Raw genomic sequence first — 18,430 nt, 5'->3', positions numbered from 1 at the left:
AGAGAGAGAGAGAAAATTTCCAAACAACTCACCTTCTAAATGATAAATGTTCCAAGTAATCTTTATTTAGAATACAAGAGAGAGAGGTACAAATGTATTTACAGCTGTGTACATATACCATCAAATAATATATACTATCAAAGTTTTGTAAATAATGTTTTACATAAATATTTACAAAGGTAAAGTGACAATTGTTTTCTGGAAGTAAAACAGAGTTTGCGAAACCTCTATACATCGTATACTTATAATTAATAATATTATAATAGGGTATTTTTATTTTATTTTATTTCACAAAACCCTTCTTACTGGGTTCATAACTGTGGCAGGACTCAAGGGGGCGCTCCGGACCGCATTCTGGGTGTGGTTGGGGGAAAGGAATTATTTCTCTCTGTTCTCTAGAGGGCAGTAGAGGTAAGAGTTTAAATAGACCCTAGATATATGGCTCTGTTGAAGGACCACCAGCCCTACTTTAGAGCTGGAGGAGGAACACCCATGCAGTGTGGGAGGTGGCCTTGGCAAAGTGAGCTGAGTGTGTGTGGGGGGCACTTCTAACTACCCCAGCTTACATACATCCTGGAAAAACGCTTTTGGTGACACCGGCCACTTACCTGATTCTTCATTTCCTGAGCACACGATGGGGCAAATTTTCATCAGCAGCCTGTTGCTCAGTTGCCACTTTCCACATCCCCTGTCTGCATGGGCAGAAGCTCAGATCTCTGTGCAATTTCAGGGGTCTTAACATGTGCACAGCTTAGACATGGAAAAACCAGGGGTGTGGGTTTTGAACTAATACACTTGAGACTGGAAACTTACAAAAGATCCTTCCCACTGGTGCTGGCTCTGGCGCAGCAGACCAGCTGGGCGTGGGATGTGGTGGACCAGCTGAACTGACATGGGGACCAGCTGGGGGTCTAGCATGGACTCCAAGCCTAACGGATATGGGCGCAAAAATGAGGCCTGGCGCCATGATTTTTGTCTGTATTTTGCTCCCACCAGCACTAACATCAGAATAGGGTTTTGTAAATATCCCCAGTGCAGACACAGCTCTGGGGCCAAAATTACCGCTGGTGTAAACAAGCACAGATGCATTGACTTCAACAGAATAGTGCCCGCTCCCACCAATGGTGAATCTGGTCTTCCAACTGCGCTAACTACAATAGAGGGGAAAGCAATTTCTCATCTCTTCCTCCAACTGAATTAAACACGAAAGCCCTTGGAAAATGTTTCACAAATCAGCATTTTGGCTCTTCCCCACCCCTCACTACTCCATATACCGGTGTCTTCACATTAGGGTCCATGTTATTTTTCATTCTCAGTGTATTTACGCTCCCAGATGCTTTTATGCCACTCACTGCCTGATGCCAAACACCCGGGACAATGAAGCTTATCACACAGCCTCCTCTATGGTTGGAGCCCTGACACTCCCTGCTCCCGACTGATCAGCAAGGAGAAGATGCACTGAATGGATCACAGGGCTGGGCTCATGTCTCGCACTGGTAAGATAACAGCCTAAGCCCCAAGGGAATGGCAGTGCTTTAACAGAGGTGCTACTTTGTCAGCAAACTGTTTAATTAAAAAATAGGCCCTGCCCTGTCCTCTCTGCCACCAGCCCCCCCACCCCTCCCTGAAGGGTTGATGCCAACAAATTCATCAGCATGATCAATGCCAGTCTGTGACAGCTGGAAATGGCTGCCTGGAACCCGGCATCTCAGCAGTGCCTCACAGCACCATTGTCGGTATGTGATGTGCCAGGGAGGCAGGGTGGGGCCCGGGCAAGGCTGGGGAGTGAGACTGCAGGGAGGCATTGGGGGGTCGGTGCCTTGCGCTCTTCTGGTGGGCCCGGAGTCCAGCAAGCTGGGAGTAGGCACTTTGGCAGACCTGGCACTTGTAGGGGCGCTCCCCGGTGTGCAGGCGCACGTGGTTGCGGAGTGTGGAGGACTGACTGAAGCGGCGGTTGCAGAAGCGGCAGACAAAGGGCTTGTCCAGGGTGTGGATGCGCATGTGGGAGCGCAGGTTGCTGCGGGAGTTGAAGCCGCGGTGGCAGATCACGCACCGCATGCGGCCGGCCGTGCTGGCGCCCGTCTCCACCGTGTGGAAGTCCTCTGTGTAATAAACAACACAAGGAATCAGCCACTGCCCTCTGCTCTGCAGCCGGAACAGGATCTCAGGGCCTGAGCAATGTATTCCCTTCCTTGTGCCTGTCAGGTGACTTCATGGCACTAGGCATTCTCAAGGTTACGACACCTTCAATAAAGACAGGGGCACATTGGTGCGTGGTGACCAGTCACCACAAGCTCAGTAGCAATGCTCCTGCAGCACATAATGAATCGATAACAAATAAACATCATTTCTATAAGTACTGTGCCATTCTGCTGCATCTACCAGCTAAGGATCTCCAAGCACTTTGCAGGCATTGACCAATTAAACCTCCCAGCTCCTTGGGAGGCAGGCATCATTATTTCTGTTTTCTAGACCAGGAAACTGGTCACAGTGCTTCTCAGTGACTCACACAAGGTTGGAGTGAGTTGGGGATAAGAGCCGGGTGCCCTATGCCTGAATCACCAGCCTTCCTTCATGGGGTAGGGGGTGTCTGCTGTTTTCTGTCCTTTCCAGAAGAGCTTGTGCTGGGTGCAGGCTGGGGCCGAGCTATTTCGAAAATCTGGCTGGGTCACGATGGGGGCTGAGTGCTGTTGGCAATCAGGCCCTGAGCTCTTCTGTAGCCCCGAGCCCAGGCACATACAGACTGTGTGAAAAGCAGCCACCTCTGCAGAGACAAAGAGGCAGGGCGGGTGGGTGTGAGTGAGTCAAGGACAGTGGGGCAAACCCCACCTCTTCTGCTCAGGCCCTGGGATCTATAATGCAGTGCAGGCAGGAGCACCCATTTTAAGGTCACGTTGAGGCAGCTGCACGGAGCAGGCTGCATGAGGCTCTCTCTCTCCTTTCCTTACTACAGTATTATGTTCTACGAACTGTTTCCCCATCCCCTTTGCATTCTGCAGCCTATTGGACCCGGAGATCTAAAATCCCCTGTTGCTGGCTCATTTGCTCTGGTCCCCTTCTCCATCTATCCCCGTGGGAAATGGCAGAACAAGTAGAGAAGGAATCCCAGAGGAGTTAAGAGACCCTTGCTATGGGATCTTGGGAGAAGAGGGGTTTGTATGGGGTTAATGAAGTGGCCCCCATACAGCTCAGGGAAATCAGTGACTCAGCACGTGGCCTCTGCCAGTGCAGAGCACTGAGTCAGCACTTTTTCTGCTGCCTACCACTCACCATACAGGAAGCCTCCGCCCCGTGGGAGTGATGAATGAAGGGCTCTCTCACTGCTGGATTTGGGCCACAGGCCATTCGGGATGATTGGTCTTAGGGACTCTGCAGGCAAAGCTGTGACAGCCCTGGGCAAGTCAGGATAGGGAGGCAATACTAAGACTTATTGATGTCTCTGGCAGAATTTCGGGGGGAGCCCCTTGGCCTTGATCCTTACGAGCTAAGCAGCCGTCGTTCCACAGTGGGGCTCAGAGGGATTCCAAGGAGAGAAGTACAGCACCTACCCTGTCCCCTAGGGCAGCTTTTGGGGGGTCAGCTCCACCAGAGCCCCCAGCAGTTTTCTACTGGGGCAGCTAAAAGGGAAACCTGGGGAGAGCAGCAGCGTAACAGAGACCCAGCGCGCTCAGACCCTCACCCTTACTGGCATTACAAAGGGCTCAGGCAACATCAACTTGTTACTGGTCGTTATCTGTTGAGAGTGGGAGGAAATCAGTGTAAGTCTCCCAGTGGAGCGAAGCTGATTCCCACCAGCTGAGAAGCTGGGCCAGGCTATACAAACAGCTCTGGAGAAACGGGCCCAGGATTTCCAAGGCCAGCCAGGTCAGGCCCTGCGGCAGGTGTCTCGAGCTGCAGGGGAGCAGTGGTTGGAACAGCTCAGAGCCGAGGGCTGGGCTCCACCCACCACCACACCTGGTAGAGAACACTGGCAAGGCTTTATTCCCTGCCCCTCTTCGTCGAGGTCTGTCAGCACTGGGTCATGGTACACCAGTCAGTCCCTGCCGGGTGAGCAATGAGAGACCCTGTTTGCCTGAGAGGATCCAGGTGCTAGTGAGACCCTCCCCCTGCTTCACTGTCCAGGGACAGTCAGGGGACAGCCAGCAGGGCTTATGTGCATAGAGTGCGGGCAGGGGGATGAACTCAGACGTGCATTTGCGACAGTTTACTGTCCTACCTAGCGCTACATACCATGCTTGTTTTTCTTCTGCTCCTCCTCCAAGCCTGGCACACCCGGGATCCCCAGGAAGGTGTTGTGGGAGTTCCCATACCAGACCAGCAGCTCTTGGTCAGGGGGAATCATCTACAGGGAAAGACAAAACAAACAGGGTGTGTGGGGGGGTGAATAGATTTTTCTGCCTGTTTCCTCCATGATAGCTGGAGCCAGAGTCTCATGGGGTAAAATTCGTCTCTGGTGTAACTCGGGGGTTACAGCAGAGATAATCTGGCATTGGAATCTGGAGTAATCCCAAGCAGGACCCTGGAACTGAGAGGTAAAAGACGGGAATTATGGCACATGATTAGAACTGCCCAGGGCATCCCGACACTTGCCATTTCCCTAGTTCCAATATCCCAAAGCATGCTGGGCACACTAAAAGACCTAGACGAGGCAGACACACAGCTCATAGACTGGACTGTCCAGGACAGTGCTGCAGAGACTGGAAAATAGTCAGAGACTGATCATCACAAATAGACCTGACAGCTCCCTCTGGCTTCAGCAACAGGACAAGGGTGGCATTATCTTAGAGGCCTCAACTGAGATCAGAGCCACATTGCGCAAGGTGCTGTACTTACATAGAATAAGAGACAGTCTCTGCCCCAAACAGCTTATAGTCTATATAGACAAGAAAGGCAAAGGGTGGGAGTGGAAACCGAGACAGAGAGAGAGGAAGTGTTAATCCGATCCAGTGCTGCTCCTAAACATTTCAGCCAAATTCTGTTCTGTGCTAGATTTGCTCCTGTGGGAGAGGATGGGGGAGATGTGTGTGGGAGCCAGGTATGGCTCTGTGCTGTGCTGTGCCTAGGGGCTGCTCTATCTTACACCAGCTGACATATGGCAGAGTGCGACTCTTCTCTGCCCCCAGCAAGCCTCCTACTCCCACCAAAGGAGCCAGTTGGCGGGGGTGGGAGGGGACACACACTTCCTGGTGCTTTTTAAGCAAAGACGTGGCTCAGACAGAAAGTGCAGATACAATAGCTAAGGGCTTGGGTTGCCCAGGGCACAGTTAGAGAAGAGCCTGACAGTTAAAGGAAAGGCTTGTGGTTTGGTGGGAAGATGAGTCTAAATCAGTGGTTCCCAACCTGCAGCCCATGGGCCGCTTGCGGCCCGATTAGCATGGAGCTGCAGCCCATGTGACATCCTCAGGGCCCATGTGACATCCTGCAGCCCACATAACACACATGCAATGCACAATGATAAATAGATTGAGAACCACTGGTCTAAGTTCTACTTAGAGTCTAAGCTCTTTGGGGCAGGGACAGGCTTCTTGTGCTGTGTTTGTACAGCGCCTAACACAGTGGGGTCCTGAGCCGTGCCACTACAGTAATGATAATAAACACCACCACAGCAGGGCCTTTGATTTCTGCAGCACTTCAGTACAGCAAGAGGAGTATTCTGCAGCAGCCATAAGGACATTTAAGAAGCAAGATTTGAAAGCATCTCTCTTGCCTTATTTACTGTGGTTCTGAAAACCATTTATTTTCCTTTGCCCTTCACTTTTTCAGGGTCTCAGGTTTGGAGGAGGACAGTGCAGTCCTGCATTATAGAGATCACGGGATTGCTGGGGCTTTTGGCACCTGGGAAGTAGTTTGAAAATGGAGGGTGGGCAAACTAGCTACTGCTGAAATGACCCATCAAGAAATAGTTAACCTGGCTGGCATGTAGAGTGGTGTCATTAGGTTTCAGAATCAACACCCAACTGAGCAGAACAAGGCTATTCTCACTGGTCAGAGCTACTATTTCAGGCTGTCAGACACTGCTACACTAAATCACACCTACTTCGTGTTTTTATGATTTTCTATGCAAATCCTGTGTTAGAGATTTAATTAAAATAATTATAATAATAAAAGCCCAGATTCTGGAGCACAGTTTTGCAGCCATAGAATTACCAAATACATAGGGCCCTGTTCATAATGGCCCAGATTCAGCAAAGCACTTAAATATGTGCCTAACTTTAAGCATATGAAGAATCATACCACAAACAATGGGAATTAGCCATAAATTAGCCACTTGGTTAATGATGAATAGTGGCCTATATAAGGGTTAAATAGTATGAACTTGGAAATAGATTGTAGGTCTCACTTTCTGGCATGCATGCAATCATTTAACCACTCATTGAAAATTTGTCCCTTTTAACAGAAGAGAATAAAGGGAAGAGAAGGGATGAACTTCAGTGTGCGCGGGCTGGATTGCGCGTATGCACCAGTGTGCGTGCGTGTGGATGAGGGCAGAAGTGTGCATGTGCACAGAAAGGTGTGTGCACACATGCACCCAGACAATCTGAATCACCCCACGAATCTCATGGCTTTCAGACTGAAGGTTAAAATTCACTGCCTCAACTTCACCCCCCCACAGCTGCAGCTAGACACGGCTAAGGAAGAAGACGAAGAAGGAGGAGAAAGTGGGAAGAAAGAGCAGCAGGAGAAGAGGGAAACAAAAATCCAACAAGCAAATAAAAGCAATTAATTACAAAAATGCCCCCAATCATCCTGCCTCGGGGCGGGGGGTGCGGAAGGAAGGATAAAGATCCCTTGGGTCATTTGTGGAGTTGGTTTAACTGTGTGGGTGATGTTCAAACACTACAGCAATGGAGTTGTCATTAAAACATAGATTGCATGACAACATCTGTGTTCTGGGACAAGGAGACAGAAAGTGTGTCAAAGTGTGTGTACACCTGCAGAGAGAGTGCAAGGGGGGAGGAAGAGAAGAGATACTGTGTGAGTGCATGCAGATGAGAAAGATGGAGTGTGTGTCTCTGTAACAAACTGGATTTTTCAGTATATCGGTGCTTTTTCTAGCATTGCATCCTACCTCTGCTGGATTCCCAAGAAACTGATGTCTGTTTTTAATGACATAATCATCTATGAAAGCATTGCTCTCCATGCACTGTTGCAAAGATTAGATCCACATCTACAGCTCAGAAACTTGGTCTTTGGGGGTTATAGGCCCAATCCTGCTGTCTTTATAAGATTAGCCCGGGGATCTATTCCTGAGGGTCAAATCTGCGGGATTGGGCTCTTACTACCATCTCTGGAGAGTCACTTGTTCTGAAATTAACCACCCAGCCCCTCAGTCCTGGAATTCATTTTTCTTTTAAACCCACATTTGGCTTTTGTGAAGTTTCACGGTGGTGAATACTGTTTGGAATCACTCACTGTTTTGAGACACTTTATTTGTGCTCCTGTAACTCAGCGATAGCTTTGATTTAAAGGGTATATATATTACGTTTGGTGAGTGAGTGGCACCTTCATTTGGTATGTCAAGGGGGGGAAAACACTCAAGCTATCAAGGGTCGTTCAGCTCCTATGCATGGACAGAGACGTTTGCAATGAACAACCGACATTTCTTAAATGAGCTTTGGTATGAGGGCAGAATGGATACAACTGCTCTCAAAGATATGGTGGATCCACCCTCCTCTAGTGGGTTCATCAAAGGGATTCTAAGGACGTATCCAAGCAGATCAGAGTGGATGTGAACTACTGAGTGAAAATCCACTTCTAATCTCCCCTCCCACAAATAGACACCTCAATAAATATTCACCCCAATGCAGGCTGAGCCAGCATTCTTTGTGCCCACGCCCACCCCCCAACTCCTAATGATTTCAAACAGAATAAACAGAGTAATAGGAGCCAGCTTCAAAGTGTGAGTACCTGTGGCACTGGGCGTGTGCATTGTGTGACTGGGTTTGGGACTCTGGGGCGAGGAAGGAATCCAGAATCGGGACCTAGACCGAGCTATTAAAGTCTAATCTTATACACTTCCAGGCCACATATGATTTCCCTCACTCTCTCTTTCAGAACAAAATTCATAATTAACCCCATCTCCATCTGACACTGTTGAGTGGTCCTGTGTTATTTAATGCACTGGCTGCAGAAGCAGACTGTCTGGATACCGGCAGGTACTACAGCATGGTTGAACTGTGACATTTATTTCCTTTGTCAGTTGGAGTCACAAACTCTTACGCTTATAACTTCAGGGTTTTTTTGTGATCTAGACGAACTGAAAAATAGTGTCTGGTGTTTGTAGAATCATGGATTCAGACATATGAGCAGTACGAACTGCGTATTACTGAATGTCTGTATCAGGTATTATATACGCACACATATGTATGTATCTATCGTCATTCATACACACAGGTATACTGGCGCTCATATAAATGCAATAGATTATATTTTTAAGAATTATGTCAGTATAATGCTATAGTATAAAATATGATGAAATAGACAAAGATAAAAAGCAGTTCAACTCCCTTTCCTGCAGCTCGTGCACAGGAATACGGAGTTTAGGATTAGCTATAAATGAAAATCTGAGCTGTTATTTTTCCATAAGGTAAAGAAACCCCACCCGCGAGGAACGTTACATTATAACAACACTTCTCACTCCTTGTCCTGGATTTACACGGGTTAGCTGGGGATGGTTCTAGCTTTGAGCAGTACCTTATGCTGCAGAAAGCGGGTTACAAATGCCCAAGTTGCCTACCACAGAAGAGGAACAGTTTTCTTTCTTTCTATGCCAACCTATTTGACTTGACTGTTTCATTTATCTCCAGGGTAAACAGTGGGTCCGAATGCGCTGTCCCTATGCCAGCAGAAGTCAGTGGGAGTTGACCTGCCTACGGGGTACAGAATTGGGACCCAATGATTTTTCTTTTAAATCTCACATCGGGGGTGACCTGCAAGGTGCTGTGGACCTTGGTCACCAACCAGCAAAGCATGTGGCTCATCTTGAAGTTCATGCAGGGTCCTAAAAATGTCAACGGGACTATGCATATGCTTGCAGCAAAGCACACGCACTTAAGCGCTCTGCTGGTTGGGGACCAAGACGCTCAGCACCATTCAGGCAGCCCTTTGCACGTTCCCGTCTGCTAGTGTGTTCAGGGTGCAATTGTTCTATCCTGGGTCCCTGGCGCTGGCTCTGTTGGACACACGCTTCGACTCAGCGAGCGTGTGCTCATATTCCTCTCCTGGCTAAGAGAGTCTCCAGAGCCGCGTGAATCCAATCCTATTTCTGGGGCATTTCTTATCCTAGACTCACTGCTGGAGTCGTGCCAGAGCCAATCCCGTCGTGATGGGTGGCTGGATTCAGTGAGGGACGTTCCCAGCCCTGCCCTCACCCAGGCAGCTGAATTGTAAAACTGCCGAGACCCACATCGGGCTCTGCATCCAACATCCCTTTCATCCGAAATGCGGCTGCCTTGAACTACAGCTGCTTCCTGCTCGGCAGGCAGGACCCACTGATTGCCCCAAGGTGTCATCCCAACAGGGTTTGAGGTGGGCCCTTCCCCTCCCTATATGCCCCCCTTCCTGGCAGGGGCGGATCTAGGAATTTTGCCTTCCCAAGCACGGCAGGCAGGCTGCCTTTGGCGGCTTGCCTGCGGAGGGTCCACTGGTCCCCCGAAGCCGCGGAACGAACGGACCCTCCGCAGGCAAGCCCCGGCAGGGCGCCCCCCACGGCTTGCCCCCCAAGCACGCGCTTGGCGTGCTGGGGCCTGGAGCTACCCCTGCTTCCTGGAGACTTAGGAGGCTCAGTACCTGCTGGGTCCTATTTAGTTTGTCTCTCTCTGCGGGGAGTTTGGGGTATTGGCTTACAGAGATTTTTTTTAATATCGGGTGTGTGGATCATGTTGCCTTCAGCTCTGATATTGTTAGGTGCTCGGAGGCCTGTGGGTGCCTTTTGGAGATGGTTCCCTCCCATTAGCATGACTGGCTCTATCGCTTGGGCAGTCTGGTTGTGTGCTGCTGGTGAGGAGCTGTCCCATTTCAGTCCTGACCTCCCGTGGGGAAAAGTTTTGTGATGAAAGATGAATAGCCCAAGCTTTGCTGTGCAGCCGGGAGCCAGAACTCCAGCTGGAGAGATCTGTGGCCCCAGAGCCACAGCTGTGGGGGAGGGATAGCTTAGTGGTTTGAGCATTGCCCCCCCCCCCCCAAACCCAGGGTTGTGAGTTCAATCCTTGAGGGGACCATTTAGGGATCTGGGCCAAAAATCTGCCTGGGGATTAGTCCTGCTTTGAGCAGGGGGTTGGACTAGATGACCTCCTAAGGTCTCTTCCAACCCTGACATTCTATTAAACATGTATATTGTGGTAGTTCCTAGAAGCAGGATCAGGGCCCTTTGTACTGGGTGCTGCACTAACACTGATGAAACATGATCTTTGCCTCTAAAGTCTTGCGACTGAACTCCACTAACCAGAGACATGGGCTTGGCCAGTTCCTTAATTTGCTGCTCTGGAAGCCTGATCCTGCACATCTTTTTCCAGCCAAAATGCCAGTTGAGTCAATGGGCCTGATTCTCTTCTCTTTCATGCTGGTTTTACACAGAGCTCACTGGAGTCACTCCTGACTTACAGCATTGTTACCAGAAGCAGCACGCAGTCTGTGGAATTCAATGAATCTTTAGGCTGAATCAAGACTTGCAGGATCTGGGTATTTAACTTGAATCCCCAGGAAAAATTAACAATAACATAACCTATATGTTTTAGGTTGAACCTACCTGATTCTCATTTGTCCCGGGCATAGACCCTGAAGCGGGGTCCATTAGAGGCAACGGCAAAATCCTGCTCCAATTAGAGGTAGTGGCAAAAGTTGCACTGACTTCAATGGGAGAAGGAGCAGACCCCTAAGGTTAACATCTCTGTCGTCCACACAGTTCCACAGCAGGAAGAAAGCCCAAGTCTTATTTCTTTTCTCTCTTCCCCATTTCTCTCTCTCTCTCTCTCTCTCTCACACACACACACACGAGGAAAAAGACAAATCCTCATTTTTCCAGGCCCCCCTTGCAAGCCCAGGCAATGGCGATTGCACCGAGACGCCCGCCAAGCTCCGTTCTCATGTGTGTGCGTGTCATTCTCCAACACCGCCACACCGACCCCTGCTGCTCTCGAGAGGGTCTCGGTGCCAACATTTCGCTCTCCGCAAGCCGCTAGCCTTTTCACTGCTGCCTGAATTAGGCCTCTGATGACAAAATCCTGATGAATAAGGAGGGATGTGTGATACAGGAAATGCCAGTTCCCTGCTCCGCCTCCCCCCCCCGCCACTTCTTCCCAGCCCCACTTACCTCAATGGCCTTGTAGAATATGCTGTTTCCTATCTGGATCACTTCCAAGTTCTGCTCCTGCTCGTTCCTGGCACACTTGATGTAGGTCATCCAGCTACGGTGGTCTTCTTGGCTGGCATCGATGAAGTAGCGGACAGTGCCATCTTCGTTGAAGACCTAGGGTGAGGAGCAAGGGGGTGATACATTAATAGCCTTGTGGTTGAATGCGCTGCCCAGTCCTTTCCACCCTACACCCCCAGGGATGGCCCAGGGTCTTGTGGGATGCTGTGAGAAGTCAGTGGCCTGTAACCCCCCCACACACACACACACATGCACACCCACACGCAGAGCCTCAGTAGGTCAGAGATGCTCATCCCTGGGGCTATATGGCAGGTCTGTAGCAGCTGGAGCGTGTATTATTTGTCATGATGGAAGGTAGGAGTCAAAAGGGTTTAATCAGCTAAAGGGTGGGGGGCCACACATAGGAGAGGGTGTTTGGAGTGTGTAGCTCATCTTTCCCGCTGGAGAGGACATCGGAGGGCCGTAGGAAGGGTAAGCCAAGGGCATGGACAAGAAGGGCCTGGCAGCAGGGAGTGGAGCAGCAGGGCTGGCAGGTGCCTGTGACTGTTCCTTGAATAAAGAGTCTGATCTGACATGGCAAATCCCATGTTCCTCTTGGGTGCAGTTTAGTGCAGGGGGCCAGGAATCAGTCCATCGGCAGGGGAGAGCATAGGCAATGGGCCTGGCCTGTCGAAAGCCCCATCACTTTCCTGAACTGGCCGAGCGAGCCTGCCCTGGCACAGTCCGTGCCTGCGATTCCATAGTCCACAGGCTCTCGCTCAGCCGAGAATGTCACCTGCCATCTTGGCCCCACTTCAAGATGTGTGGTTCCTTCCCCCTGTTCTAGGGACCCCTCTCAGCCAGGGCTTGAGGAGCGCAATCAGGGGACTCTTGTCGCATTTGGATTTCTTTGGTTTCCCTCTTAAGTCCAAGGGGAAACCAAACCTAGTGAAGGGGGAGGCCCATCCTGAATCACTGAGGCCAGCAGGAGCTTTGCCTTCCATGTCAATGGACACAAGACCAGGGCAGACATTAAGAGGATCTAAGTAAGCTAAGGCGCTCGCTTGCAGCATATGGCTACCCGGGGGAAGATCTGTAACTGAAGATCTGAATAAAGAGAGAGACCTGTTTAAAAGCAGCAAGTCCCCAGGCAACAAATAGTTAAAATGCACCCAATCACAGCCTGGGGTTTTGTCTGCCCGGATAAAGGGACCCGATTCTGATCCTGATCACACTGGTTTTACACCAGTATAATCCCGCTGACTTCAATGGAGTCACTCCTGATTTACACCAGGCTCATTTGCACCAGGCCCCCATGTCTGTTCAAAGGAATGAGTCCAGATTTCTGCTGCAGCAGCTTCTGGGCTCAGTCCCACCGCCACGAGCAGCCCAGAGAGCCGCAAAGCCTGAAGTTTGCAGAATCAGCCCCTTAGGATGGGAGGATGGGGGCGGGGGGGCATTGCCAGGGGCGACACTATATGTCAGCTTCTTTTCTATTGTTCTTGGGTCCTGCAACACCCACAGCTGTCCCACGCTCCTAGGAGACCCAAGGGTGCAACAGCAGCAGCAAACCTGCGTGAGCAACACACAGATCGAAAGGGCTTCATTCCTGGTTACACTGGAGATGGGCAAACTCCTTAGTGAGCCCCACTCATTATCCAACGAAGTGGGTATTCACCCACGAAAGCTCATGCTCCAAAACATCTGTTAGGCTATAAGGTGCCACAGGATTCTTTGCTGCTTTTACTCATTATCTGGAAACAGGGACAAGATCCTCGCCCCCAGCAGCAAGTCCCGCTGTCTAGTGGGGCCTTGGCCTTCCCTTTCTCTGCAGGGCACAAAAAGAAGCCACCAGAGGAGGTTTGGTGCCAGGCCAGGAGGAGTTTTTGGAGCCTAACCCAGCTCCCAAGGAAACTGATGGAAAAAAATCAGGCCCTGGCCCTTCCAGATGAGGGGCTAGTGAATGAAAAGGCCCCGCCCTCGCCCCTTACCGTAATTCTCCTAGCTACAGCCCCAACCCCCTGCTGTTTTCCATCAGCTGACTTGTACCCACAGAAATGCGGCCCAGGCTGAGCACCGAGGTCCTTGCTGTTCTCACGGGGGTTAGTTAAGCTGTTTTCTGTCGCGCGTTGCCCCAGAGTTTTGATAAATTAGGCTGGAGCTAAACCCCAAGGTCCGCAAACATCTGCCCCGAAAGGCTGGAAACCTTGAGTCCATTCCGGGCAGGCCCCAGTTCATTCTCTCCAGCTGGCCCGGAGCACACACCCGAACCCGTTTTCCCTGGGCGAGGCAATAACGACGCTGCGGATGAAACGCAGCAATCGGGAATCTGGTGCGTTTTACCGCAGGGCCAGCAGCTGCTAGGATGGCACCGTGTGGGGAGGTTCTGGTCTCTCTGCCCGGCTTGGGGAGCGAAAAGTCGCGTAAACCGAAGGAAATCTTCCTCCCCGCTGGGCCTGGGACTAACTGCGAGCAGGATGGGGAGGGAATTTATTTATTTTGTAAAAGATTATTTTCTCCTACGGAAATCCTGCGAAATTAACACACCCACCCGTTGGGGATAAATCATGTACATTCAGTGGCAAGTCTAGCTCCTTTAATGGGGCGACCCCAAAGCCCTTTAATTAGCCCCCACCATATCATCGTCGCCCCCCGTTATACCGTGGGGAAACTGAGGCACGTGGCGGTGTGGTGGGAGGATGACTTGCCACAGGTCGCAACGAGCAAGGGACGGGACCAAGGAGTCCTCATTCCCTGCCCCGTGTTCTGGACCGCAAAGTCGGTTGTTAACTGCTCTGTGAAGCGAGATCTGCATGTTCCCGCAAGTTGCGCGGGCAGGACGGGGGTTAGTTAGTGACAGGGGCTTTCCCACATGTGCCGGGGCTTTGCTCCGCGCACAGGAGGAGTCAGGCGGCCCATCCCTGAGCTGGTGCGGGCCCCCCCCGCCCCTCTTTACCTCCCACATGAGATTGTTGTTCTTGCACAGATCCACGTGTTCGGGCGAAATGACCCTGCCGGTGAAAGGGCCCATCTCGGTGCCGGCTTTGATCCAGGTCTTGGAGAAGATGCCCAGGCCTTCCCCGGGGATGGAGCTCTGGGCGATGATCACTTCCGAGGGCAGGACCAGGCTGGATAACTTCTGCACCTCTGCGGGAGGGAAGAGAGGAGAGGGGGCTGGAGGAGGGGAAGAATCGGGGCTCGCCTTTGCCTCCCCTTGCCCCCCCAGTAAGCGGCGCCCGGACACCAGGGACCGAATCCTAGCGCCGCGTTGCTTCCCGGGGAGAAAAGGCATCAAACTTCGGGGAAGCTGGGATGCGAGATGGTCTCCCCTGGGCGGCGCGGGGGGGGCATGCTGCCCCAGCCGGGAGGTCTGTAGGGCAGAGGAATCCCCCCCTCCGCGCCTCTCCTGCCCCTGGGTGCCTACGAAGTGCTGCTCTGCAAATTCTAACCAAACTCCGCAGCCTCGCCCGTCCCCCCAGCAAACCCGCGCTGAGAAATGCCCCATTCGCACCCTACAAGGTCCCACAAGCTTCCCCTCTACGCAATGAGAAGGTACCTGGGAAAAACCCCAGCGCTGGGAGGGCGCGGGGTTGAGAACGGGGGTTAAATGGTGTCCATTCCAGCCTGTCCAGCAATTTGTCACGCGGTTAAAGTGATCCGCATTCATTAAGCCCAAGCAGAAAGCAATTGCTAATTCTAAATTCATTAGCCCTTTAAGAATGCTGTAGCGATCCATCGCGCCTGAATGGCGCGGGGGCTTGTTTAAAAGGGCCCAGGAATTCCTCGGACAAAACGGGGCGATTCGCTGCTTGAAATAACGTGAATGAAAAGGGAATTAGGCTTCACGGTAAATTAAGAGGGGGACAGAAACCCTAGCGGGGGAAAAGGGAGCCGGGCGCCCCAGAGATGCCAAAGCGAGAGAAAGTAGATTGTCCCCGGGTTGATGAATGGGGACTAAGAACTTGAGACATCTTAAAGAAAAGAAACGTCCCCCCCTGCCCCGCCCCGGCTCCCCTTTTAAGGTCTTGGTTTAAGTGGGAACTTTCTCAGGTCAAGCCCAAGTTAACTAAATGAATTAAACCCCTCTTCTTTCGCAGTCAACTGCTATTACACGCCTAATAAGACCTTAAATGCCAGAGGCTTAAAGCTTCAATGGGCTGAGGAGAAACGTTGAGCCAAGTGGGGAAATGATGGGAGGCAGGAGTGGGAAAGTCAACACGGGGGTGGGGGGGGGGCTTGGGAAAGAGAATTGAACTTGCAAAGCCCCTCGGAGGTGGGAGCGCCCGGGATCCGCGGAGCAATGGCCTGGCCTTCTCCTTTGCAGGCCAGGGGAGGGTTGTTCTCCCGAGCCCCCGGGGACGGTGGGGATTTTCAGCCGAGAGGAGCGAGGCCGAGAGGCGGTGGAGAAGCCGGCTGCCGGGATACCCCGCGCCCTGAGGGGCGGCTCTACCTAGTCTGGTCGCGGTGCCAGTCCTGAGCCAGCGCCTTCTTCCTTGCCCCCAGGACCAGCTGGTGGGGTGCAGTTTTTAGGGCCTGGCCCCCGAAGCAGCGGGGAGACGAAGCTACTCACCCCCCGAGAAGGACTGCGCCAGCACCTCAGCTGTGAAGGCCGTTTTGGGGTTACTGTGGCTGCTCTTCTCCTCGAAGAGCTGCTCGCCCAGCACGTTCCTCCAGCGGCCGTAGAGGAAGCTGTGGAGGATGTCCGACGTGATCACCTCGGCCAGCGACAGCCCCTGCTGCTTCAGCCCCGTCTTGAGAACCAGCGCTTCCGCGGGGAGCACGGAGCCCATCATAGAAACCCGGTGGCGGGGAGAGCCAGGGAGACGGGCCGGGGGCCACCGGGCAGCCGGGCGCAGAGGGCTGCCGGGCAAGCCAGGCGCAGAGCGCTGCTCAGCCTGGGGCGAGGGGCTCTTGACAGATTCCTCTTGGCAAACGCTCCCAGCCGGCTATATATGAGCAGCAGTGACCCTCCTAATTGGTTATTAATGACCCCCCGACGTTGTAAGATAGACTTGTTCCACCAGACTGAGCCAAACCTTCAGAGACCCCCCCTCCTTCCCCCTGGGGGGGGAAGGGGGGGAGACAGAGGGAGAGACAGAGAGAGGCAGCCTCGCATATCCCACCAATAGCCCATTAGTGGGGAGAGAGCGAGAAAGCGTCTCTTCTGGACACCTGCTCTAGCAACATCCAGCCCTTCCCAGTCGGCCGCGGGGAGGGAAGGGGGAAAGAAAACGAACTAAATAAAATAATAATGATTAATAACCCCCTTATTTCGGGCTGGCAGAGGGGCAGCGGCGGTGCTGCAGAAATAGGGGCATTCAGCTAACCGTGGGGGCAAAGGTACATTGGCCTCCTGGCCTTCAAGTGAATTCGGCTGGATTCAAAGACAGGCGATTTGCGCCCTGGCGAGGAATAGCCGAGGGGAGAGCGGGCCAACGGGTTTCACTCCGGTTCGCTTTTGCACCAACACACCCACAGAGCACTTCTCCCCTGTCTCGGCCGAGCATTGAGAGACACCCCCGCCCCCCTCCTTGCCCTGGCCAGCACCCGCGGCTCCGCAGGCAGGACAGAGCCTCCCCGCGGAAAGTTATTCGGGGTGAAACCGTCCAGAGGGTTTGGAAAAATCAAATCTCCTCCAGTCTCTCCCGCGCCTGGCCGGGTACAATCAGGGGCCCTTGGATCACTCGGGGTCTGGCGGAGAAGTCAGCGGGAGAAACGGATCTGACTGACCAGGAGCTGGTCGGGCTCTGCAGATCTCTGGGGGGGCTGTTCCCCCAAGACTGGCCGGGGCTCGACCGCCGTTAAAACAACCTGAGCTCGCCCACACGGCTGGGCGGATCTGGGTCCCCCGCACCGAACCCCGGCTCCTTCAAACCGACTTCGCCTTCGATTCGCAATTTCGCCCTAAGAAACCCGAAACTGGCATTTTAAACAGACACGGCGGGGGGGATGAACCCATCTTTTCTCAGCCAGGGTCTCCTCGGCTCGGGCTCCAATGCTTAGATCCAGGCTCGTGGTTTCAACGTTACCTTGCAAAGACGATTTTAAACGGCTGGTTAGAAAGGGGGGGGTTAGATCATAACAAGGGACAAGGGAAATGTTCCCCTTCCGATTCCCCTCTTTATGGGGGAAAGGCTGCAAAGCCCCTGCAAAGCTTTGTTGCTAACCACCGCTTTTCTGTGTAGATCGAAGGCGCAGAAATTTTTGACTCGCAGTACTTCGGATTCGGGGCTTAGAAAACACCGACGCCTTAGAGAAACGAGCTTTTTGCGTTGGAAAACGACTAACTCCCCCCGAAGCTTCTGTTACTCGAACCAGTGAGAAAAACCCCATCTCCAGCGATTTGTTTGCAGGCAGCCCCCCAAAAGCCTTTTGAAGCTACGAGAAAATTCGTTAAATCTTATTAAGGACCGCAGAAGGGGCTTTGCGCTGTGGCTGGGTTTTAAATTTTAATTCGGAGCGGGAGAAGGCAAAAAGAGTGTAAAAGCTAAACGGCCGTTTATACGGCTCCTGATTGCGGGGCGATTAAATCTAACCCTCCCTCCCAAGCTGTTGCTTAAACTCTGGGGAGAGGGGCCAGGGATCCGCTCACCTATCGCTTTCCTCGAGCCAGTCCTTAAATATTTTACTTTCTACGCTTCGATTTCCACCTTGGCAGGGACCGCCAAGGAGAACCGAAAAGGACTTTTCTTTCAGAGGGGATTTCACAGGTCGGGCTAAAGGCAGCGAGAAGCGGCCGCCAGAGATTCGGAGCGCTCGGGGCTTGTCAGTCTCCGGCGGCCCTTTCTAAGGAAAGTTTGTAAACAAGTGTCAACCAAAGGGAGACGCTGGCGGTGAATGAGAGAGAGCGGAGCCCGGGCAGCTAGCTTTGGAAATCGCTCCATTTCTCTGCCCGTCCTTTCTGCGCTGCGGTGTTTAACTGGATCGAATCTGCTCCTGGCTAATCCTCCCGCCAGCAGAAGACAACAGAAAAAGTTATTTGGCTGGGGAGGGGGGAACTCGCCCTGGCTTAGGACTGTACAGAGAGCCCCCGTCAGCTTCCGTGTAGGGAGAAGCTGGGACAGAAACGTGCTGAACCGG

At 52.3% G+C, this 18,430-nt stretch overlaps 1 protein-coding gene across 1 annotated transcript; it reads right to left on the bottom strand.

Annotated features, from left to right (window-relative positions):
- Window positions 1-1,555: 1,555 nt before the first annotated feature.
- PRDM12 (PR/SET domain 12) lies at window positions 1,556-16,143 on the bottom strand. The gene is made up of 5 exons (XM_032797756.2): window positions 15,921-16,143; window positions 14,307-14,497; window positions 11,312-11,467; window positions 4,231-4,342; window positions 1,556-2,102 (listed from the first exon to the last, which is right to left on the bottom strand). The coding sequence occupies exons 1-5, from the start codon at window positions 16,141-16,143 to the stop codon at window positions 1,720-1,722; spliced, it is 1,065 nt and encodes a 354-aa protein (XP_032653647.1). The 3' UTR covers window positions 1,556-1,719.
- Between the last annotated feature and the right edge of the window lie 2,287 nt (window positions 16,144-18,430).

The sequence above is a fragment of the Chelonoidis abingdonii genome, chromosome 24, assembly GCF_003597395.2.
Source record: "Chelonoidis abingdonii isolate Lonesome George chromosome 24, CheloAbing_2.0, whole genome shotgun sequence".
Taxonomy (NCBI): domain Eukaryota; kingdom Metazoa; phylum Chordata; order Testudines; family Testudinidae; genus Chelonoidis; species Chelonoidis abingdonii.
Note: the sequence above shows the minus strand (reverse complement) of the source record. Positions and strands in the feature narration are given on the sequence as shown.

Coding starts and splice junctions, on each gene's coding strand:
- PRDM12 (XM_032797756.2), bottom strand. CDS start 16,143: ATGATGGGCTCCGTGCTCCCCGCGGAAGCGCTGGTTCTCAAGACGGGG. Junction 14,498..15,920: donor GGCGCAGTCCTTCTCGGGGG/GTGAGTAGCTTC, acceptor TCCCTCCCGCAG/AGGTGCAGAAGTTATCCAGC. Junction 4,343..11,311: donor TATTCTACAAGGCCATTGAG/GTAAGTGGGGCT, acceptor CTTTCCCTGTAG/ATGATTCCCCCTGACCAAGA.